At 37.6% G+C, this 25983-nt stretch overlaps 1 protein-coding gene across 3 annotated transcripts in view; it reads left to right on the top strand.

Annotated features, from left to right (window-relative positions):
• Positions 1 to 25983, top strand: part of hgo (homogentisate 1,2-dioxygenase) — a 455401-nt gene that overhangs the window by 297413 nt on the left and 132005 nt on the right. For all 3 annotated transcript variants that reach the window (XM_090395872.1, XM_090395871.1, XM_090395870.1), the window contains exon 11: positions 8327 to 8431. In XM_090395872.1, coding sequence (XP_090251998.1) covers positions 8327 to 8431 — 105 coding nt within the window. The remainder of the gene's footprint in view (positions 1 to 8326; positions 8432 to 25983) is intronic.

Here is a 25983-nt window from a genome sequence, read left to right on the forward strand (position 1 = left end):
CTTCTGAAAGGCAATAATGTCTGCTCTACTTCTCATAGCCCTTCCCAACTTTGCATCATTGGTGAACAGCTGCACATCTCTAGTTAAGCTGGTCCCAATGTCATTAACATAAAAGTTAAACAATAATGGTCTCAAAACAGATCCTACGGCACTCCACTAGTTACCTTCCTCTTTTGGGATAGCACTCACCACTCCTCCATATACAACCTGCTAATACCTGTCTAACAGGCAATCAGCTATCCAACTTATCATCTGTTATCTAATCCCATTTGTTTCAGTTTAGCTACCAGCTTGTCATGTAGTACTCTTTCAAAAGCCTTTGAAAAATCCAAGTACACCACCATATATGCATCGGTATCCAGAAAATTCACAGAAAACAATTCAGCGAAAGACAATTTACCAAAATGCAATTTATTGCAAAGACAATTAATCAAATAAATATTTAATTGAAAAAAAGTTCATCAAACAACAGTTAATCAAAAAAAAGCAATGAATCAAAAAGCAGTTCCCAGAAAAAGCAATTAATCAAAAATACTATTTATTGAAATGCAATTCATTGAAAACCAGCAGTTCATAGAAAAAAATCACAATTTGCCAAAACTACAAATCATTGAATGAATAGTTCATTAAAAAACAAATTATAAGGCATGTGAAGTGTATTTATCAAAAAAACTGCAGTTTTTAATGGATTACCTTGTAATGCATTGAAGCTTTGCATGATATTCCCTTTAACCAAAACCTTGGAGAGAATGCAATCAACTGGATATATGATTTATGCAACAAAATCTGGAAGATGGCCGAATGACTGGACTAGTTCAACCATTATCCCAATCTACAAAAAAGGCAATCACAACAACTGTGAAAACTACTGCAATATTGCCCTTGTCTCACATACCAGCAAGATTTTACTACACATTATGAAGGAGATATTACAAAGTTTTATAGACCATCAGATCTCAGAAGAACAAGCAGGATTCAGAAAAGGTCGAGGGACTAAAGATCATATATCTAACATCAGACAAATAATCGAAAAAGCAAGGGTCAACTTAAGCTTTATCTATGCTTTATAGATTACTCCAAGGCCTTTGACTGCATGAGGTGGGATATCTTATGGGATATCATGCAAGAATCAGGAATACCAAACCATCTAACAACCCTCATAAAGAACTTATATCAAAGAAATCAAGCAATAGTAAGAATTGAAAACTCATTGTTCCCTGCATTCCAGTTTGAAAAAGGATCAAGACAAGGATGCATACTTTCACCAGTACTATTCAACCTTTACTGTAAAACTATAATAAAAAAGATCTCTAGAAAAGTGGAATGGAGGTATTAAATTAGGTGACCGAACAATCACTAATTTACAATATGCAGATGACACGTCTGATGACATATGCAGATGACACATCTTGCTTGTTTTGCTTTTTGCTATTATCATTATGATAATAGCAACAAGCAAACAGGAATTAAAATCCAACCTAAATCAATTAGAATAGGAAAGCTTAAGCCACGGTTTATGAATAAATCAAGATAAAACCAAAATAACGATTTTAAACAACACAGAAGAGATAGATATAGAAAGAATTGAAATTGTCGATCATTTCAACTACCTTGGAGTGATAATAACAAAAAAAGATGGATGTAAAACAGAGATAAGAAGAATAATAGCACTAGCTATGAAAGCAAATGACTGATTTAACTAAGATTTGGAAAGACAGGCACATCTCCAAAAAGATGAAAATTAAGCTTATAGAAACCTTACTTATTTCGATCTTTCTCTATGCTTCTGAGTCTTGGACAATGACAAAAGATGACAGAAGAATTGAGGTGTTCAAGCTCTGGTGCTGGAGAAGATTGTTAAGAGTGTTTTGGACAGAAAAGCGAACAAACAAAAGCGTCCTAGAAGAACTGAATATCCACACAAGACTAATAGACATAATTGTAAAGAAAATACTGCAATATTTTGGACACATATGTAGACAGGAAGGTAACTGTCTGGAAAAAATAATCATCCAGGGTAAACTGTGTGGGAAAAGAAAAAGAGGAAAAACCTCCCAACAGGTGGATTGACCAAATATCAAGAATCATTGGACTTAAACTAGAATAAGCAATAAGAGAAGCACAGGGGGAAAGAAATGGCGAAGCATCATCATCATCATCAGGAAGGTCACGAGTCCTCAGACATGAGGAGATCCATGCGAGAGAGAGAGATGTAGCCATGTGTGGCAATTTTTTTTTTTTTTTTTTTGAGGGATATTCCTTTCAGTCAGTATAATAGATTTTAATGAATTTTCATGGAACAATATATGCATCTCCTTGATTGAGTGAATTTGTCAACTTGTAATACGTAAGCAGATTCTGAAACATGACTTTCCTCTAACAGACAAATGTGCTGACCATCATAATGAATACTGCTATTATCAACCCACTTCCGAACTTTAGTCCTCACCAACTTCTCTAATATCTTAAGAGCAACTTCAGACATACAGATTGGCCTATAAACGTGTGGACAGACTTATGTGTTCGTAGAACATGTTGTTTCTTATTTTAACGGTATAATAGAACACAGAAACTAAGTAAATAATTAATTTATTAACTTGATGCTGATATTTCACTGGTATTATAACCAGCATCTTCAGAGCACAAAAACACTGTTTGTCACAATACGCGAGACTAAAACAACATGGTGTACTTAAACAAAATTGTAGCAGCAACACAAAGACTAGAGTTCTGATTTTGGCACCCTCTATCTGGGAAAAAAAAAAAAAAAAAAGCTATCATATTTTACTAGAGTCTTAGAAAAGTGCTAGTTTTTTCTTAATATGACTGTCTCCCAGATCTTCGGCAGAGTTAATACAGCCATATTTGTTGAGATTTGGAGTGTGTTTTAGGTCTTCTGTCGCCTCTAAGAACAATCTCTCTGATTTATACGGGTTTCTGTGTAGTACATTTGTGTTTTTCCAGTTGATCCTGTGTGCAGGGGTATCCAGAGCATGGTCTGCTAGGCCCGACTTCCCATAATGATAATTCCGGACGTATCGTTTATGTTCGCTGATGCGGATATTCACAGTTCTTCCTGTTTGACCGTAGTAGGCTTGATTGCAAGAGCAGGGTACTTGGTAGACTCCTGGATGTGATAAAGGAGGAATGCTGTCCTTGGGTGAGCGGATGAGGGTGGCTAATTTGCTACATGGTCTGAATGTAGTGCATAGTTTATGTTTATTGAGAATTCTTGAGATCTTTTCGGATGTGCCTTTAATGTAAGGGATGGTGACTGTTTTGTTGTAGTTCTCTGTGGTGGATGGTGGGAGGGGTTTCTTAGGAGTGTTTAGTATTTTGTTTATTTTATGTGGATTGTAGCCGTTGGCCAAGAAGGTGTGGCGTAAGTGAGTCAGTTCAGCAGTAAGAGCCTTGTCATTGGAACAGATTGCTCTCGCTCTATGGGTTAGCGTTTTCAATATGCCATATTGTTGAGAAGGATGATGGTGTGATTGTTTGTGTAAGTATCTGCCACATGGCCCTGAGACATTGAAAACATTCTTAGCACATTTAAATAGCCAACATCCAAAAATCCACTTTACTATGGAACTGGAAGCCAACAACTGTCTGCCCTTCCTGGATACACTCATCACACGTCTCCCAGATGGTTCCTTATCATTTTCAGTTTTTAGAAAACCCACACATACAGGCAGATACTTACACAAACAATCACACCATCATCCTTCTCAACAATATGGCATATTAAAAACGCTAACCCATGGAGCGAGAGCAATCTGTTCCAATGACAAGGCTCTTACTGCTGAACTGACTCACTTACGCCACACCTTCTTGGCCAACGGCTACAATCCACATAAAATAAACAAAATACTAAACACTCCTAAGAAACCCCTCCCACCATCCACCACAGAGAACTACAACAAAACAGTCACCATCCCTTACATTAAAGGCACATCCGAAAAGATCTCAAGAATTCTCAATAAACATAAACTACGCACTACATTCAAACCATGTAGCAAATTAGCCACCCTCATCCGCTCACCCAAGGACAGAATTCCTCCTTTATCACATCCAGGAGTCTACCAAGTACCCTGCTCTTGCAATCAAGCCTACTATGGTCAAACAGGAAGAACTGTGAATATCCGCATCAGCGAACATAAATGATACGTCCGGAATTATCATTATGGGAAGTCGGGCCTAGCAGACCATGCTCTGGATACCCCTGCACACAGGATCAACTGGAAAAACACTAAAGTACTACACAGAAACCCGTATAAATCAGAGAGATTGTTCTTAGAGGCGACAGAAGCCCTAAAACACATTCCAAATCTCAACAAATATGGCTGTATTAACTCTGCCGAAGATCTGGGAGACAGTCATATTAAGAAAAAACTAGCACTTTTCTAGGACTCTAGTAAAATATGATAGCTTTTTTTTTTTTTTTCCAGATAGAGGGTGCCAAAATCAGAACTCTAGTCTTTGTGTTGCTGCTACAATTTTGTTTAAGTACACCATGTTGTTTTAGTCTTGCGTATTGTGACAAACAGTGTTTTTGTGCTCTGAAGATGCTGGTTATAATACCAGCGAAATATCAGCATCAAGTTAATAAATTAATTATTTACTTAGTTTCTGTGTTCTATTATACCGTTAAAATAATAAACAACAGATTGGCCTATAATTTGTAGACTTAGTCTTATCTCCCCTTTCTGAAGTGAAATAAATTTTCCCACCTTCCATTCCTGTGGGACACACCCTGTTGCAAGACGCATGTTATGCTGAAAGTACCATTAATTCTATAGAATATTCCCTTAAGACACGTGGTGATATACTGTCAAATCCTACTGCCTTATTAACATCAGATTTACTTAATTCCTCATATACTTCTGCTCATTCACCATCATTCCCTCCTCTGCCACTCATTCTACACTCCAGCTTCTCTTGAAAAGATGACTATGGAAGAATGATGCTAGTTGGTGACACTACCAGATTGGTAACCAATGCAGAAGATATAGTTGAATTATTCAATGATCACTTTATCAGTGTATTTCATCCTTATCTTCTGTATACTGTTTACTATTCTGCTGGTGTCATTAACTAGCATCATCCTACCATAGTCATCTTTCCTTCTACTTGCCACATATTGAAAGAACTCATTAGGATTTTTCTTACTCATTAGGATTATAAGAAGAAATTGGCCAATTGATTGGCCAATTTCTTCTTATACTCCACTTTTTGCTGCCTTACTATCTGAGTTACCTATCTGGCTTGCTCTTTGTACTACTCATGCAACTGCTCATTACCAACATTCATCTTGTGGTGCTTCCACAATACTTTCTCTTCCAGGTTTCACGCTTAACTCTTCTTTCATCCATTTTACTCCTTCCTTATTTAGCCTTTTCACTTTTGGAATACATTCACACCTTGCTGTTGCTAATAGCTATTGATCAATGCCCACGCACTGTCTATATTCTTCCTGTTCAACTTCTCTTTCCATTCGATAGCTCTTAGTCTCCAAAGCTTTCTATAATCACCAGTATGGTAATTCTACATACGAGGAGGGTCTGGAAAGTTCTGATCAACACTTAGAACAAAAATTAATTAATTTTATGTCTTATATATATATATATCCTAACAGAAAAAGAACAAATTATTACAATTTGATGAAACATGGGGGTTAAAGGGTTTTAATGTATGTTCTTTCTTGTGGTTATATCAGTTATTTTAATATCATTTTTGTTCTAGGTGTTTATCAGAACTATCCAGACCCACCCCTGCCCCCATGTATATCCCTTCTTTAATAGACATTCTCATCTGACTGGCTGCAACCCATGTGATCACTTCATGGTCATGCTCTCCAACTAGGGGAAGATTGTCAGGAAGATTGTCCATTCACAATCACATCCTCTGACGATATAATCCAATCTAAGACTCTTGTGTGCCTTCCATTACATACTGCATAAGATTATTGTCCCTTAAGACCTCAAGAAATTTGTTCTCCTTATTCCCTGATGATATTCTTTATTCCAATCAATATTTCCATAGTTCAAATCACCCATAATGATCTTCTTTTGCTTACTCACTAAGCAAACTTGCCTGTACATTTCTTTGTCTCCACTTTCTACATTCCCTTGCCTGTAGCAACACCTCACCACATATCTCATTCTATCAACTTCCACTTTACTCCATCCTGCTTCAAACCACTCCCACTTTTTTCTATTTGTATCTCAACCTTGCACAGACATAATTTCCCCCCTCCCTTCTTGTCTTTACTGTCTTCACACAAAACATCATATCCCTCCTGTTTCACTTATTCCAACTATTTTCAGGCACATAAGCTAAATCAATGCAACAATTTCATCATCATCATCAAATTCCTGCCATGTACCCTCAAGGGCTGTACAGGATATGATAATACTACATGAAAAATTTACATCATTACTAACTTCCTAGCTACAATTTTCCTCCAAATCAGTCTGTTACTTGTCAAGACTCCAACATCATCAGATCTTATATTTCTATCATCTAAGGCACTTTGTACCATATCAATCCACCTATATCTTGGTCTTCCTCTGGGTCGTTTTTCCGCCAACCTGGCAGAGAACACTTGTTTTGCCAATCTTTCCTCGCCCATTCTGTTTAAATGACTATACCACCTGAGATTTCTGCTAATGCATTCCTAGATGCTGACAATGTCAAGGTCTTTCCTTATATCCTTGTTTTTAATATGATATTGCCATTGATGCCATCTGTTCACCCCTCTAATATTTCTCAGGACTCTCATATCTGCAGTCTTTAGTCTTTGGTCAAGTGTTTTAGTTCTGACCCAGTTCTCAGATCCATAATTGAAACTGGTTTGAACACTGTCTTGTATACAGTTAATTTAATGTTCCTACTAATTTCTCTCTTATTCCATACGAATTTATTCAATTGACTTCCTGCCGTACCAGCTTTGTTGATTCTGTTGGTTATTTCCATATTTAATTTACCATCTTCACTAAAAATCGTGCCTAAGTAGCTGAAATGTTTTACTTGTTCCACAGGTTCTCTGTCCACAATGCAGTTGACATTTTCAACGATTCTACCTATTTTCATTGTCTTTGTCTTTATTGTGCTGACCTTCATACCATATCTATTACAACAGTTATTCAATTTAGTCAGGGAATCTTGCAGACTTGTAGCAGATTAGCTGATCTCACTTATTTCTGACACTCCTGGCATTCATAAATAAACATAACAATTCATTTTTTGGTCTATAGCCAGTCTTACTCATCCTGTTCCCCTTCTTTGACTTCTCCTCACTTGCTTCTCTGCTCATATTTTGTACCACATAACCTTCCCGACTTAACCCTCCATTTATACCTGGCCTGGACTGACCTGCATGTGCATTCATTACCACTTTCAGAATGCACTCTTCTTACGTCGTATCCTCCGGACTTCCCTTACCCCCCCCCCCCTTACCCCCTTTATACTCTGAAATAAACCCAGTACAAGTTCTCCAGATTCCTAACTAAACTGAATAACTTCTATATCAAATTTGGTATGAAAATCAATTATAAAAAGTGCAAAGGTTTGGTATGGAAGTTTACTATATCAACTGTGAAAACTGGAGAAGCATTGAAACATCACCTGCATCACAAGTGGGAAACCCATAGAACAAGTAGAATGTGCTTCAGCTATTTATGCAAAGTTTTCAGTGAAGATATGAAATTAAATGAGGAAATAGATAACAGAATAAGCAAAGCTAGTATGGTGAGGAATCAAATGTATAAATGTTATAGAATAAGAAAAAAACTAGTCAGAACACTGAAGTTGCTATACAAGACAGTATTTAAACTACGGTCATTTTAACTCATGGATCTGATTGCTTGGTTAGAAATAAAATTTGATGAAAGACTAGGAACCACAGATATGAGAATTCTGCAAAAAGGTAGGGTATTGAACAGATGGTGTCAATGGCAGCATCATACTGAAAATGAAAATACTAGGATAAAACTTGACATTTAGCAATCAGGATTTGTGAGAAGAGCTAATCTCAGGTAGAGGGTTATGTAAAGAATGTGAGAGAAATCATTGACAAAACAGGTATTTGATATCAGGTCCAAAAGAAAGACCAAGTGCCTTAGAAGAATGAATAATATCTTACTATATTGGAGTTATTAGCGAGATAACAGACCAATTCCTGTACACCCCTTGAGGATGCACATCGGTAATTGAATGATAATGATGATAGGAAAATTGATGCACAAAAAAATTCTGAGGTAAAAATGATTTTAGAATTAAAAAACAATATGTTTTCATTTTTTTAAAAGTTGCTTGTTTTTCTTTTTAGGATTTTTCTCCCTTTGATGTTGTTGCATGGCATGGTAACTATGTTCCTTACAAATACAACTTAAAACATTTTATTGCCATGAATAGTGTAACCTGTGACCATGCAGTAAGTATTAGCTCTGTTTCATTAATCGCAGTATATGCTTAAAGGATATAATCAACAATATTATTTTTGAGAAAGTTTAGAAACAGATTTAAAAACTATTTCAGATATGCTATGTTATCAATGAAAATTGTACGTGTTTTAATTGTTTTGTGTGTGACGATTGAGAGTCACAAATTGCCAGTGAAAATTATTGTTATTAACATCAGACCTTCCATGGAGTCAAAAGATTTATTGTGGGATGTATAATAAAACCTACATTTTGTGTTACACTCAGCATACTCTCAGGCAATGCATTTAATTCACCAACCACTCTCTATGCAAATCAATGAACTGTACTCATTTCTTCTCACCCAGGTATGCTAGCATACCATTCATGATTTTTTTTTCTTATGGTCTCAACTCATCATTGCCAAACCTCAGCCACCCACTAACTACCACTCCTACCACACTATAGTCTTTAATCCCCTTAATAATCTGATATCCATCCTCAAAATGCTCCCTTATATATAAGGGAGAATTTGAGAATATATATATATATATATATATGTGTGTGTGTGTTAAAGATACCAAGCTATTTTAAACCTGGTTTTACTCCATTTCCCAAGTAAGCAAACAGACAAACAAGTCAAGTTTGCTCCTGCAAGCGTTGCAAGTCTAGCTGACCCTGCACGTAATGCAAGACCAAGGCAACTCATGGTAAAAGTAGAATAAGCGCTGATCACTAATCTTAATATTTACTCTTAATGCACATCTCCTGGAGGAGGTGTGGGCGAAAGGTTGAAACCGGTCTGGGTAGTGGCCCCTTGCCTTTAATACAAAGCATCATACATCTCCTCCAGAAGATGTGCTTTGTATTAAGGGTAAATATTAAGATTAGTGATCAGAGCTTATTCTACTTTTACCATGAGTTGCCTTGGTCTGGCATTACATGCAGGGTCAGCTAGACTTGCAACGCTTGCAGGTGCAAACTTGACTTGTTTGTCTGTTTGCTTACTTGGAAATGGAGTAAAACCAGGTTTAAAATTGCTTGGTATCTTTAACATTTATTATACTCAAGGTAAAATACTTTCTACACACACACATATATGTACACACACACATATACAGGTAACCCTCCTATAACGCGGTACTTATACAACACGGTTTCGATGTCTACAAATTGTAGTGACCCTTGTTGAACGCGGTACTTATACAATTCGGTTTCAATATAAGAATTACTGCGTGGTCTACAAATTGTAGTAACCCTTTATCTTTTGATATATTTTTCAACATGCAACTTAAAAATCAAATTTTATCTTCGTTAAATTTGTGTCTGCTTGTATTGCACATGTAGTTATAAGTAGCGAATTTATATTATGGGAAATACCCTTTAGCACGCATGTATATTAATTGTTTATCGTATAAAGTATTTATTGTTGAAAATTGTCTTCATTTTCTGCCAGGAAAGAGCATTAAAAATCATAAGTGTGTTAATCTCAAGCTGAGCACTTTATTGTTTGGTGAGTTACATACAATATGTAATGCTTTTTTTTATGTAAAAAAATTATTTTTATAATAATGGCCACTTAGAGCGCTTTTGCGATATACGTGTTTGTTAATAGGGATAAACCCACCCACCTGTAACAATTGAACAAGACTGAAGATACGTTCAGTTTTGATCAGCACATGAGACTCAACCTTCACGAACTTCTTAATAAGTGCTCCAGTCTCTTCAATAGTGAATTAATTGATGAGAAAAACAGATTTAAATGAGGAGGAACTGGTACAATTAATAGATGTCGAACCAAATGGTGGGGATTGTGATGAATCCGTTAAAGAATTCAGTTTAAAGAAATTAGCAGAAGGATTGGACTTGGCAAGAAAGTTATTTTATGGATAATGATCTCTCAATGGAGTACTCCAGAAAATTAATGAGACAATTGGATATTAAGATAAAAAGCCAAACGGCTATATTTTCTGGCGAAGTTAATTAAATTAAGGGGATAAAAATCCCTTATTATTTTACAGCCAGTATGCAAAACTCTAAGATCAAAAACTATGACCTACGAGTTTCATGCCAAAGAACTATCAGCGAATCCAGGCGTAAGTGACCACTTGGTAGTACATCACCAAGGCAACTTGAAGCAAAGGTGTAGCAAGCATCCTCACTATCATTGATATTTTCTCATAATGTGAAAACACAGTTCCTAGGAGATGCAATATTGCTTTCATTATGAGGAGAGGTCACTACCCAGACTGGTTTCAACCTTTTTTGAGGTCTCATCAGTGAGTAGGTAGACCTGAACGATATCAAAGTTTAAGTGAAAAGAACTTACATACCTTCACTATACAAATGCCAGAGTGGTGTGCCTATATATATTATATTATATATTATATTATAATTAAGATGAAAAGCAAACGGCTACCTATATAGATTTTTTTTTTCTGGTGAAGTTAATTAAATTAAGGGGATAAAAATCCAGTATTATTTTACAGCCAGTATGCAAAACTCGAAGATCGAAAACTATGATCTACGAGTTTCATGCCGAAGAACTATTGGCGAATCCAAGCGTAAGTGACCACTTTGTAGTACGTTACTAAGGCAACTCGAAGCAAAGGTGGAGCAAGCTCCCTTACTATCATTAATATTTTCTCATAATGTGAAAACACAGCTCCTAGGAGATGTAATACTGCTTTACATTATGAGGAGAGGTCACTACCCAGACCGGTTTCAACCTTTTTTGAGGTCTCATCAGTGAGTAGGTAGACCTGAATGATATCAGAGTTTAAGTGAAAAGAACTTACATACCTTCACTATACGAATGCTAGAGTGGTGTGGCTGTAAAATAATAAGGGATTTTTATCCCCTTAATTTAATTAACTTCGCCAGAAAATATAGCCATTTGGCTTTTCATCTAATTATAATATAATATATAATATGTATAGGCACACCACTCTGGCATTCGTATAGTGAAGGTGTGTAAGTTCTTTTCACTTAAACTTTGATATCATTCAGGTCTACCTACTCATTGATGAGACCTCAAAAAAGGTTGAAACTGGTCTGGGTAGTGACCTCTCCTCATAATGAAAAGCAGTATTACATCTCCTACATTATGAGAAAATATCAATGATAGTGAGCGAGCTTGCTACACCTTTGCTTCGAGTTGCCTTGGTGATGTACTACCAAGTGGTCACTTATGCTTGGATTCGCCGATAGTTTTTCGGCATGAAACTCGTAGATCGTAATTTTCGATCTTAGAGTTTCGCATACTAGCTGTAAAATAATACGGGATTTTTATCCCTTTAATTTAATTAACTTCGCCAGAAAATATAGCGTTTGGCTTTTCATCTTAATTATAATATAATATATAATATATATAGGCACACCACTCTGGCATTCATATAGTGAAGGTATGTAAGTTCTTTTCACTTAAACTTTGATATCATTCAGGTCTACCTTGCCAGAAGTTCCTATTTTCCAGCGACCCTGAGAGAGCTTCATGTTCCAGAAACCAGTCCCTGATCCTAGTGGTAAGATCGTTTGCAATCTATTTTTTTTCTAATTTTGCCCTGTGCCTGTTTTGCAGTCTTCCACCTCTAGCTAGTCTAGCAGGAGAATTCGGCAAATAGGGAATGCTTAGCCCTGGTTCTGAAGGTCCTTCCTTTCTGGGACTTAGTTTTTTCTCTAAATCATGATTTCATTTTCACCGTGAGTCAGGAACCTTGGCATCGAAGCGGATGCCAGCATACCAAAGAGGACTTTGTCGAAAGCTCTTAGCGAAGCAGTAGGGGCAGAAAATATAGTTGGCTTTACCCCTTATGGGGCAGGCAGGTTCCAGGTAGTAGTAAAGAATGTGGAAACCAGGAACAAGTTAACTAAAGGACTAGAATGTGTCAAGGAAAAATTTTTTTTCCCTTTGTAGTAGGTAGTGTTTTCAAGACAATAAAGATAGAGAGGTTCCCTGCAGAATATCTTGAGGGGTCAACCGAAATAATCAACAAAGTGTTTTCGAAATGGGGAGTCATACGTGACGTAAAAATCGCTAACAATACAGACTTCCCCGACTGGAAGACTGGCGAGGTAACTTTCCGTATGGAAATGAAGGCTGAAGTCCCCAATTTTGTATTTCTAGGCTCTGCCAGGGTAGTAGTTAACTACCCTGGAGTGTTATAAGTGCGGTTCTCTGGAGCATCTAGGTAAAGACTGCCCCAAGAACAAATGCAGGAACTGCATGGTGGCAGGACATGCCCTAGCTGAGTGCGAGGCACCTTGCCTTAAATGTGGCACCATGGATCACAACGTAGACACCTGCCCATCCAGAAACCAGGCAGAAAGGATGGGAGGTGCTATCACGCCAGCCACAGTAACACCAGCAGTAAATATTAATGACACAGAACGGGAAGCCTTCCCAACCTTGAAGGCTACACATAACACAGGGATTCAAAAATGCAATAAGAAGGAAGCGTCCGTAACTAAGAATGCAGAAACGACTAGCAAAGAAAGAACAGAGGAAGAAGAAAGAGCCAAGGATCAAGCCACCACCCCAGAAACTGCAGTGGAAGAAATAAAGGAATGCAACCAACAAGAAACTGCCACTTTAGATACAGAGAAGGAAAACAAAGTAGAGGAAGAATGTGAAACGGAGGAAGAAATGAAAACTACTAAAGAAGAAGGTATAGAAAAGTGGTCACAAAGCCCTGAAGAGGGGAACATTAAAAAATCAAAACCAGGTAACACAACCTCATCGGAAGAATCAGAAGCTGATGAAATGAAGACCAAAACAACAATACAGGAAGAGGCTGAAAAATTTTCTGTAGAAGAAATTAAACTAGTTATGGGCGAAAATATGCTTCAAAATTGGATTGCAATAATAAAGAAATGGAGTGGACCCATCGAATCCGCAGACAGTGTATTCGTAACAATGTGCAGAGAAGATGGGCCAACGTTCCTCCTTCAGAAAGGAATTATAAGTATGAAATGGAAGGCTATCTATATCGAGGACATAGCCACGGCCGTGCCCAACTAGGTAACAGGTCATCTGGGCCTGACAGATGTTGAGAGTAAGTACTTCTGCAGAACTTTGAGAAAGTTAACAGAGTCAGAGATCAAAGAAGACACTGAGTGGTTTGGACGTAAATACTTCCAAAGGTTATGACAGCTAGGAAATTTGAGTTAGTTCACGCAGGAGGGGGTATAAAAAAAAAAAAATTATAAAATTTTTTGTTTGCCCCAACAGGTTTATGATTATTAGTCCACAAAGGAGGGGGTAGATCTGAGAACCCGAGCTGCGAAGGCTTACATCGAGGTGGTGCAGCTCCTTGTATGCTGCATCACTCCGGCCAGGTTCTTCCCCCCCCCCCCCCCCCACTGTCAATCCCTTTTTATTTTGGGAGTTTTCATTTGAAGTTCCATTGATTTCTTAAAGTCATATCAGGTTTCTTTTCCTCAGACCAATTCTAGAATTAATTAATAATTTTTTTTCTTTTCTTTTCCTTTTTTTAAAGTTTTATTTCAGATATGTTACAGTGTAAACTATAAAGAACAGATGTCAGGAGATTTTCTCCCCTCAACCGCCCTTCAAAACAATGGATCCCTTTAATTCGGCACTAAGCTAATTAGTCAAGTTCCAAAATTCAATCCTATATAATTTAAGTTTAAATTGTTTTCCATTTCTCTTTCTTGAGGAACAAGAGACGTCTGCAGACACCTGGTTTAATTTAAGTCACGTCTTTTTTATATAGAGCAATAGGTGTTAGGAGATGACATCTCCAGACACCTGGTTTAATCTAGTTTAAGCTATGGGATAAAGTAAAGTATGTTTAAAGTTTTTTTTTTTTTAGAACAGGTAAGAAGAGATGACATGTATGGACCATTTAGCCACAACCTCATGGTTACATAGTAAACAGGTTGACTAAGGGCCTCTTTATTATCTCTTACTATCATACCTTTCTTTAACTTCCCCTATTACTACCTGCTGATCCTCAGCAATCTTTATACTCCAAATGCCGATGATGAAAGACATGAACTCCCATTCTACCTACTCACTGATGAGACCTCAAAAAAGGTTGAAACCGGTCTGGGTAGTGACCTCTCCTCATAATGTAAAGCAGTATTACATCTCCTAGGAGCTGTGTTTTCACATTATGAGAAAATATCAATGATAGTAAGGGAGCTTGCTCCACCTTTGCTTCGAGTTGCCTTAGTGATGTACTACAAAGTGGTCACTTGCGCTTGGATTCGCCGATAGTTCTTCGGCATGAAACTCGTAGATCGTAGTATTCGATCTTAGAGTTTCGGATACTGGCTGTAAAATAATAAGGGTTTTTATCCCCTTTGTACAATTGGATATTTGTTTAGCTCCATATTATGAACTTAATAAAAAATTGCAGCATAGTGGTAAGCAAGGTCTTATTACTGACTTCTTGATAACTGACCCAGCTGAAGTATGCAGTGAGAATTATATTGATGATGTCCAATAGATTTCAAGTGATGATGATGTCAGGCCACTCGTAAATAAAGAGCATCTACGAGATGTTAGTTTTGAAGAGAGTGATGATGATTAAAATATACACATTATTTTATTTTGACTAAAACATTTATGTATTATGTGCAATGAAGTTTACATGCAAGTTATAATTTTTTATAATTTTATACTATGTATTTGTTTCATAGTTTATATGTTTTCTTAACTTACATGAATTACCTGAATTAAAGAAAAGTATATTTTTGTTGGATATGTTATTGTTTATATGGAGTAAAGTGGATGGCATGCAATTCCTGTTTAATATTGTTTGTCATCCACTTTAATCCATATAAACAAAGCATATCCAACAAAAATATACTTTTATTTAATTATATAAGGAGATATAAGGAGACAGGTGAAGAGAAGATGCACTAGAAGAGTGACTAGTATGGTAAGGAAGGTGAAACTGGAATATGAGAGGAGATTGGCTCTATGATCCAAAGAAAATTCTAGGGAATTTTTTAGCTATGAGGCTAGTAGGTGGAGAAATGACTGTGAAAGAATGATATTGTGGGATAAAAATAGGAATAAAGTGACTGATGCAGAGAACATAGTGGAATTGTTCAATAAACACTTTATTGGAGTATTTCATCCTGGCGGAGTCAGTTTTAATACTAGAGGGATAGAGCAGGTTCGAGGTTTAGAGGTACAGGAGGAGAGTGTGTTTCAAATACTGAGTACTCTGGATGTCAGGAAAGCTATGGGACTGGATGGTATTTCACCACAAGTTTTGAGAGAATGTGCTAGGGAACTGACAGTGTCTTTGGCTTTTCAATGAAAGTCTGGCTGCGGGAAAGGTGCCCAGGGAATGGAAGGAAGGAAGGTAAGATAGTGCCATTGCATAAGGGCGGTAGCAGACTGGAAGTGTCTAATTATAGGCCAGTTTGTGTCTGTCATCAGTAGTTGTTAAGATCTTGGAGAAAGTAGTGAGGGACCATATACAACATTGGGCAGATGAGGGTAATGTTATCTGTGAGAGTCAACATGGATTTGTGAAGGGGTGCTCTTGTTTTAGTAAAATGCTAGCTTTTTATAATAAAGTTACAAGAGCAGTAGATGAGAGAAAGCCATACACTGCCATTTTCTTGGATTTAGCAAAGGCATTTGACAGGGTGCCACATGATGAGCTGATATTTAAGTTGCAGCACATGGGTCTGGATGTCAGATTGGGCCACTGAATTCAGGATTGGCTGTCCGATAGGTATCAGACAGTTGTGTATGGTGGGGCAGTTTCAAGGAGACAGAGGGTTACAAGTGGGGTCCCACAGGGCTTAGTACTGGGACTTGTATTGTTTAACCTTTATATCAGTGACATTGTCAGTGGATTGCAAGGGGATATTCAGTTGTTTGCGGATGATGCGAAGCCGGGAAGGATTATTAGTAATAGTGCAGATGTGGTAGCCCTGCAAGAGGATTTGAATAAGCTAGATAGATGTGCAAATGAATGGGGTATCGGTTTAATGCAGCAAAATGTAAGATCTTGAGGTTTGGGAAACATTGATGGGAACGCTGCATACTCTATGCGAGGAGTTATACTGGAGGAAGTAGGGGAGACAAGAGATCTGGGGTTGATGATTGATAGAAACCTGAAATTTAGGGGACATATTGCAAAGGTGGTGAAGGTAATGCAGAGGATTGCTGCAATAATGAGAAGGACACTGACCTGCAGAGATAAAAGGGTTATCATTCCGTTGTATAAGACTCTGATCAGACCACACTTAGACTATTGTTCTCAGATTTGGTCCCCAGGATTTGAAGGGGATAAATTAACTGTGGAATAGGGTACAAAGGCAGATAACAAAGATGGTTTCAGGACTGTACAATGTTGGTAATGAGGATCGGCTGAGGGAATGTGGACTGCAGAGTTTGGTGGATAGAAGAAGAAGGAGAGGTGATATGATTGAGACTTTTAAACTGTTGAAAGGTTTGCTTGGTTGAACAAAGGGAAGGAGTGATGACAAGAGGCCATCCCTGAAAGTTACGAAAGGAAACCATGTACAAGAGGGTGAGGTGTGGTTTCTTTGCATGGAGGGTGGTTGAACCATGGAATGCATTGCCTGATGGAGTGGTGAGAGTGAGAACAGTCAATGAGTTTAAGGTTGTATGATAGACTTTGTGTTTCTTGGGGGGGGGGGGGGGGGGACCCCCCCTCACTGAGTCTTGATAGACTTTGTGTTTCTTAGGCAGGACCTCTCACTGTGAGTCTTTTGACTCCATGGAGGCCTGGATAATAATAATAATAATATAATCTTTAAAAAAAACGATTTCGGAACCTAACCCTACTTTTTCTATATGATCAGAGTCTTGCATAACATGATTTTTATAACGCGCCATTTTTGTGGAACCTAACATCCGCATTATACGAGGGTTACATGCATATATATTTTTTATTTATTACTAGATTCGAACCCACAGCCTGTTCTTGGTAAGCAAATATGCTAACCACTTGACTAACCAGGCCAGTTATTGTCCAACCAATTCATTCATTCCTACTAATACTTACTCCTTGCACATTTTCTTCTCATATTAAGCTTTCAGGAGTCATCCTGTCCACTTCCTTCCTGGAAAAACGGACCTTATGTTTACTCTCCTATCTTCCACAACTTTAATAATGGAATGTCCATAGAGACCACTCTTGAACCTATTAACCAGATGTCTAATCACAGTTATTATTATCATCCCCAGACCTCATGGAGTCAGACTCATCACAGGAGGTTCCTATATCATACGCACAGTTCTCCACACCTTGCCTTAAATATGTTCAAATTCTCTGCAGACACCACACTCTCAGACAATGCATTACAATCATTCATCACTCTCCATGCAAAAAACTACTTCTTGATCTCTAGCTCACACCCTCCTTATATAAATTCCAGGGATGGCCTCTTGTTCTCCCCACTTTCTCCTACAATTCTATGAAAAACCTCTTCAACATTAATCTGATAAATACCACTTACCAATTTTATTTATTGGTACCAATTTATTATTACTGGATTTTCACTCACAGCCTGTTCTTGGTAACCACTTGATTAATCAGGTCATTTATTGTCCAACTAATTCATTCATTCTGTCACATTGCCCTCTCCTATCTACTAGATGCTGTAAATTGAATTTTCTCAACCTTTCTTTATACTTAACATTCCAGAGACAGAAACTGCCTTAGTAAATTGCCTGGTTTTCATCCTTTTGAAAACCAGTGACCAAATCTGTGCATAGTTTTTCATATGGCACCTAATCAAGGCTTTATACAATGGAATCATAATCTTCTTACTTCTACAAGTTGGGTGTTCTCTGCATCATTGCTAGAATTCATTGCAGTGGTGTTATAATTTTAACAATGTGTCTTCTAAATTTTAAGGCCCTATCCACCATCACTGCCAGATCTCTTATTTTTGCCATATCTACCAATTATGTTCTCTGCATCCCATCTTTTAAAAGCCTTACATTTTGCAACATTGAATTGATAACTCCACTTCCAAGCCCATTCACTCAGTCTATTCAAGTCCTCTTGTAAAACCAGGTGACTTGAATAGACTTGAATATACCTGATCTACTCTTCATAGCTCTAGTTCCAAAGTTTGGATTATCTGCAGACAACTGAATGTCCCATTCAAACCTTCTCCAGTATCATGAACATACAAGTTAAACAACTAAAGCTCTTAAACAGATCCTTTAGGCACACCACTAGTGACTTTCTTCTGGAATATTGCTCCTTCATACACAACTTGCTGATACCAATCAGACAGCCAGTCTCCATTCCAGTTAACTATCAGCTTATCATGTGGCAGTCAATCAAAAGCCTTTGCAACATCTAAGTATATCACTGTATATGCATTTCCCTTGTCCGATGTACCTGTCGTCATATTCTAATAATTAAGCATATTACTGAAAACATGATCTTCCTTCAGCAAACCTATGGTGTCCATCAAAGAGAATGCCACCACTGACAACAATGCCATTCTTTTTAAAAGTTGCAACGAGGCAAGTTTCTCTTTGAAACTTGCCCTGTTGCAAAACTCTTATTAAAACAGGTATGTTAAGGATGCCATTAAGTCCTGTTTTCATCGGAGTCTCATATCTAATATGTTACTGATCCCATCTAGGAAGCCATCAAAGAACTTCTATAGGGTTTCTATAGGGTTTTTCATTTGAAGGTGAGGTAGCTGGTGTCATATGGAGGTGGAAGGGTTTTCCTCCCAGAAACTCAGGTTTTTCATTCTACAAAACAGACAGACTTTCCAGAAGAATGCACATAATTTATGGACATAATACACTAGACTCATATACCTCAGCCATAAATCCAAACCAGCCTGTCTGTTTCCTTATTAACATTAAGTTTACTTAATTCCTCATATACCTCCTGCTTACTTACCAACCAAGTCATTTTTCTAAACTGCTGTTTGTACCCTTTTGCAACTGATTATCAACTATTTCTCTTGTGCTGCCTTCACAGTTTTCTTCTTCCAGATTAGATGCTTAATCTCTTCACTCATCTATTTTATACCTACCTTATTTAATTATTATTATTATTATTCAGGCCTCCATGGAGTCAAAAGACTCATCGCGAGAGGTCCTTTCTAAGAAACACAAGTTTATCAAGACTCATCGAGGGAGGTCCCTCCTAGGAAACACAAAGTCTATCATACCACTCCTTAAATGCATTGACCATTCTCCCTCTCACCACTCCATAAGGCGATGCATTCCATGGTTCAACCACCCTCCATGCAAAGAAACCACTCCTCACCCTCTTTCTCACAGTTTCCTTTCGTAACTTCCAGGGATGGCCCCTTGTCATGACTCCTTCCCGCTGTTCAACCAAGCGAAAGAACTCCCCAGTGTCAACCCTGTAACCACCTCTCAGCAGTTTAAAAGTCTCAATCATATCACCTCTCCTTCTTCTATCCATTAAACTCTGCAGTCCACACTCCCTCAGCCAATCCTCATAACTAACATTGTACAGTCCTGACACCACCTTTTTTATCTGCCTTTGTGCCCTTTCCACAGTTAATTTATCCCCTTCAAATCCTGTGGACCAGATCTGGGAACAATAGTCTAAGTGTGGTCTGATCAGAGTCTTATACCGTTGACCGTTCTCAATCATTTAACCATTTGTCCATGTGACCAAATGGTCAAATGGATAAATGGTCATTTTGACCATTTAACCTTTTGAACTTCAAAATATATTCAGAATATATTAACTTCTGCTGTTAAATAGCTCTGACTATGTACCTAAGTAGTGCTTATCTCCATTCTGCTTAATTCCTCATTTTGAACTATAGCTCTCAGCTCTCTCTTAAGCTTTTTCATGATGACTGTTCTTGCAATTTATATTCTTTCATCACAGAGCTCTTTGTGTGGCTGGCACCATAACTTTACAGTGACTTTCTCTGATGAAATGACCAAATCAAGAACTCTTGACCATCATGTACCTTCATTACACATTACCTAAGATAGTGTCCATCAAGCATTCAAAATTTTATTTTCCCCTATGTCCAGATGCCATCTCTTTATTCCAGCCTGTATTACTATATTGAAGTCATTCATCTCCAATGCACTAAGCTATATATAACTACAGAAATCTTTAAAAAGCTCATAAGACAGAGAGAGAGAGAGAGAGAGCATTTAAGACCATCTTGTGTTAGAAGATAACAGAACAAAATATGTAATTGGTTGTGGTTATATAGTCCACAAGTTGCAAAGGAAGATATGAGTAGCATGTATCATTAAATTAGCAATCAATACAGGGCAAGTAATTATTATGGATTAGAGCTTCAACTATGGAAACATGGAGTACGAGGAAAGAAAATGGAACTGAGGTTGCCACTAAGAGATAATTACCAGAACATTATGTAACTGAGAGAAGCTCTGAATTTGAAAGAGAGCGCTGTATCATATGATACTATCAGAGGGTTTGTTAATAACTAAGGTAGACATCACATTCTCTCCAACTAGAAAGAATGATCAGTCTTGAACTGGCAGGCTGCCAGACGTGAAATTTTCAGATAAGAAGGGATATATTTGGAAATGCAGAGCAAGTGATTAAAACTTAGGAGAGGGAGAGACCCTGAAGAGTATAGCATAAGAATCTGCAAAGGAACAATGTTAACAATGCATTGAAATTGTAGTTTTAAGAGAAACTTGTGCCATAGTACTATAAAATATAAATACACGAAAACACGAGGTGTATTTATCAAATATACTTCCATATATTTCAGTTTGAAATTAACAGACTATCATCAGTGGCTTAAAAACAGTTTTTGCAACGTAGAACGCAAACAATTGATTTATTCAAAATAGAACAAGCCGCGTGATGTTAAATCGCCAATAGCATTATGCTTTTACTAAAGAAAAGGTTAATCATAAAAGTGTAAAATAAATTGCATGTATATATATATACAGGGTGTCCCAAAATTTATGCAAGATTTAAATTTAGTGCCATTTGTACGGTAAAGTGTTGCCAACGAGGAAAAAAAGACAGCGCGACAGCTGACAGTTCAGGGTTATTAAAAATGGAGCGCTACAATCCATGAAAGAACAACTCATTTTCATTGTTGAGCAATATTTTAAAAATAATGAAGGTTTGGCAAGCTACAGTTCGCAATTTTCGTACAAAATATGGTCGGAATAATGATCAACTGTGAAAAGATTAATTAAAAAATTCAAGGAAACTGGATCAATTAGTGATCTTATACACTCTGGCAGTCCTTCAACAAGTCGTTCAACAGAAAACATCGAAGCAGTTCGTGAGAGTGTTGCCGAGAGTCCAGGAACATCAATTCAGCACCGTGGTCTTGAATTGGGCATTTCGAGAAGCTCTCTACAGCGTATTCTCACGAAAGATTTGCATCTTTATGCTTACAAAGTTCAGTTGACTCAAGAACTGAAGCCTACTGACCACACACAGCGAAGAGAGTTTGTTGAATGCATTATGGAACAACAACAAGTAGATGCTTATTTTTCGAACAAAATCATCTTCAGCGATGAGGCTCATTTTTATCTTGATGGCTTCGTTAATCGACAAAATTGTCGCATTTGGGGTTCAGAAAATCCACGAGTGATTGTTGAGAAACAAATGCATCCACAACGTGTCACTGCTTGGTGCGGATTTTGGACTGGAGGCATCATTGGTCCATTCTTCTTCGAAGCGGCCAGTAAGGCAATAACAGTTAATGGTGCTCACTATCGCGACATGATAATCCAGTTTTTTGGTTTTTTGTTCCTAAATTGCAAGAAATGGATGTGGACGACATGTGGTTTCAACAAGACGGTGACACATGCCATACAGCCATACAAGCCAAACTTTGGCCAAACAGGCAGAACAACAAATATCAGGATTTCAGAACACAAAGACTACATCCGGTTTCACCAGTACAGCCGCTCTGGGCTGGCAGACCATGCCTTAGATACCCACCATAAAATTCATTGGAAGAAAACAAAAATAATTCATCGCAGCAAGTTTAAATACGAAAGATTATTCAAAGAATCTTCATCAGCTCTAAAAAACGTTCCTAACCTCAACAAATTTGGGTGCATGAAACTACCCCAAATTTGGGAGACTTACATTATGAGAACTTCAGCCCAACTGCCAAGACTACCAAATTAGCCCACCAGGGGCACCATTAGGACTTTAGGAACAATATTAGTTTCTTGCTTTCTTCCTCATTTGCTTTGTGTTAGTGCCTGCGTGCACATATACCATATCTTTATGTTCCTGAAGATGGCAATGTGACGTTGCCGAAATATAGAAGTTATTCATTAAAGTTATCTTTCATTAATATACTTTATATGCGTTGTTAATTCCGTAAACTAATTACCAGTTATGTTTGACCAACGTATAAGCCTTGCTACTAGAATAATAAATAACAGACTGTTGTTTTTCAATTCATTCAACATGCGACAGATGTCACATGTTGGAACAAAGATTATCATGAGAATGGATCATTGTTACAGGATATAGCATATTTTGTCTCATAGCCTAATTCATCAATACGTAGATCTCTTATATATCATATGTCATACAGAGATGATTTAATATCAAGCCTTGGTTTTTATTATACTGTGTCATCACATTGTATCATTTTTTTATTTATATTGTGGTTTAAGCTAATAAGAATACAATTTGGTGCTAAATCCCAAATTGCCAGCCCATCCTTGTTCGTTTGGTATCCAGGTAGATTCCTAATAGGGTGTACCACGAGAAAATGAGGATTGGACATTACGTCAGAAGCCTTAATCAATTCTCCGCATTCCTTTAAAGGCTATATGGAAGTCTCCTCTCAGGTCTTCCCAATTGGGAGAAAAGAGCAAAGCTAATAATAACAGCAAATACCCATTGGATTTCTGTTTAGGATATGGAATGGTTATTACTAACAAAATGTTCCAACATAAAAATGTGCACAAATTCACAATGAGAAAAGTGGCAAGGAATAAGAAAAGTCTCAATGACTGTGTTATTGTTGATATTGATGTTTACTCATTGGTGCAGGACACTAGAGTGTATAGATGATTTGAAATTGGAAGTGATCACCATTTAGTCTTGAGCAGGATAAAAATGATTTTCAAAAAGAAGAACATGTAAGAAAGTTTTAAAGAGAATAAAAATTGAGAAGCTCTCAGTTGTGAACTGTAGGCGAAAATACATGAAAATTATTCAAGAAAAATTGAAAGAGTTTGAGAACAGCAACCAAACCTTCGAGATTCATTGGCAAGCCCTGAAGAAAACATTGATTGATTCATCCACAGAGGCATGTGGTGTGGTTGTCTGCAAAGATAGAAAAATCAGAACTCCATGGTGAACACAGGATGTCAAAGAGGCAGTGAACAGAAAAGAAGAAAGCATATCAAAAGTTCTTGGCAAATAAGTTAGCTTTTGCTCTTAGAAAATCCATAAAGATAAAATGTAAGAAAACTAAACACTGTGTAAAACTAGCTAAACAAAAGTTTAGCTAGTTTTGGGAAGACTTTGGTAAGAGCATAGAAAATAAATATCAAGAAGCTGACGATATATTCTGGAGGTTGTTGAAGAAGCTCAGAAATGGAGGAAAAAGTGCTGTAAAAGGAATTCATCATCATCATCAAATTCCTATCATGTACCCTCAAGGAGTGTACAAGATATAATAGTGCTACATGAAAAATTTACATCATTACTAACTTCCCATCTACAATTTTCCTCCAAATCAGTCTGTTACCTGTCAGTTCTTTCTTTTAGGCTTTCTTTGTTACATGTCAATACCCCAAATATCAGATTTTATATTTCTATATTCTAAGGCACTTTTTACTGTATCAATCTGCCTATATCTTGGGCTTCTTCTGGGTCTTTTACCTGCAAACCTGGCAGAGAAAACTTGTTTTGCTAATCTTTCCTCTCCCATTCTGTTTAAGTGATCATACCATCTGAGATTAGTCCTGCTAACACATTCCTGGATGATAACAATGTCAAGTTACATCCTAATATCCTCTTTTTCAATATGATATTGCCATTGATGTCATCTGTTAATGCCCCTATCTTTCTCAGGATTCTTGCATCTGCAGTCTCTAGTCTTTGGGTTAAGTGTTTTACTTCTGACCCAGCTCTCGGATCATTTCTGGATCTACAGCTAGTTCCACTGATACCACTCACTCGATGCAATCTCTCCATGCTGGACTGCGGCCATTTCCCTTTCTGCTTACTCATTTTAGAACCCTTTTCAATTCCATCTGTTTCCTCTTGATCCCTGGTCATCCCATTTCTTTCCTGCCTACACATGCTCTCACCTCCTCTTTGAGCATCCACCTTTCTCACGCTGTGAACCCCTGTCCACCCTGAGCTGCCCAGTTTCCCTGCTCCTCTTGCACACCCATTCTCTCATGTTCTATTCTCATACCACTCACTTCCCCATTCATATCCACTTCTTCAATCTCTCCTGTCTTACTCTCCTGCTCTTCCACATCACTCCCCTCTCGATCAGATTCATTCTCTCTCACTCTACTCACTTCTCTACCTTCCAGTATCAGTCTCTCCAAGTGACTCACACCATAACCACTCAGATGCAGTCCATCGCTCCCATACAGCTCACTTCGTCCCTCAAACTCATTCCACACATTAACAAACTGTACTCCCATCTCCTCACACATTTCAGCCATAATATCATTCATAATCCTTGCTCTTCACCTCATTTCACCACAGTCATACCTAGGCAACACACTGACTACCCCTTCCTGTCACACTATTCTATTTTATCTCTCCAAGCAGCCTCCTGATATTCATTCTGACGTGCTCTTTGTTCTCTCTCAAATCATTTGTACCAATTAATACTATTAACTCTTTTGCTCGCTCCCACCTCATATCCAGTGCCTCAATCACTCTACTCATTTTACCACCTGGAAAACATACCTTGTGCATTTTATCCTCTAGCACACCTTTAATAATGGAATTGCCATACAATGCCACTCGCTCATCTTTTGTTAACTCTTTCATGCCATCATGATTTATTTTAGTAGTTTTGACCTGAATTCTCTTAATTTCATTCCGCATCCATTTCATTTCTTGCCTCATCCAATCCAATTCACTTTCCGAATCTCGCGACACATTCTCTCTATCATTAAATCTTTCCAACTTTCTAACTCTCAACCCCCTCTTCTCACTTTCCCTCTCATTCATCCTTTTTTGTTTCCGCACTTTCGGACCAAGATACTTCCAACTTTCACTATCATTCTTCTCACTTTCACTCTCATTTATCTTTCTTTGTTTCCGCACTTTCGGATTAACATGCATCCAACTTTCGCTATCATTCTTCTCACTTTTACTCTCATTCATCTTTCTTTGTTTCAGTACTTTCAGTCCAACATGCGTCCAACTTTCGCCATCATTCATTCTTTTTTCGCTATCATTTATTCTTCTGATTTTTTTCACTTGCAATTTCTGCGTCACGCCATTTCTAGTTTCATTCGTTCTCTCAATTTCGTTTCTTTCCGCCACTCTTGCCTCACGTTCGTCACTTTTAGCAACCGTCACGGTTTTCAAATTGCTCTTTTTCTTTTTTTCCTGATTTTTTAACATTTTTCGCCTCT

The sequence above is a fragment of the Typopeltis vanoorti genome, chromosome 7 (genome assembly GCF_054136105.1).
Source record: "Typopeltis vanoorti isolate ZY-2024b chromosome 7, IOZ_Tvanoo_1.0, whole genome shotgun sequence".
Taxonomy (NCBI): domain Eukaryota; kingdom Metazoa; phylum Arthropoda; class Arachnida; order Uropygi; family Thelyphonidae; genus Typopeltis; species Typopeltis vanoorti.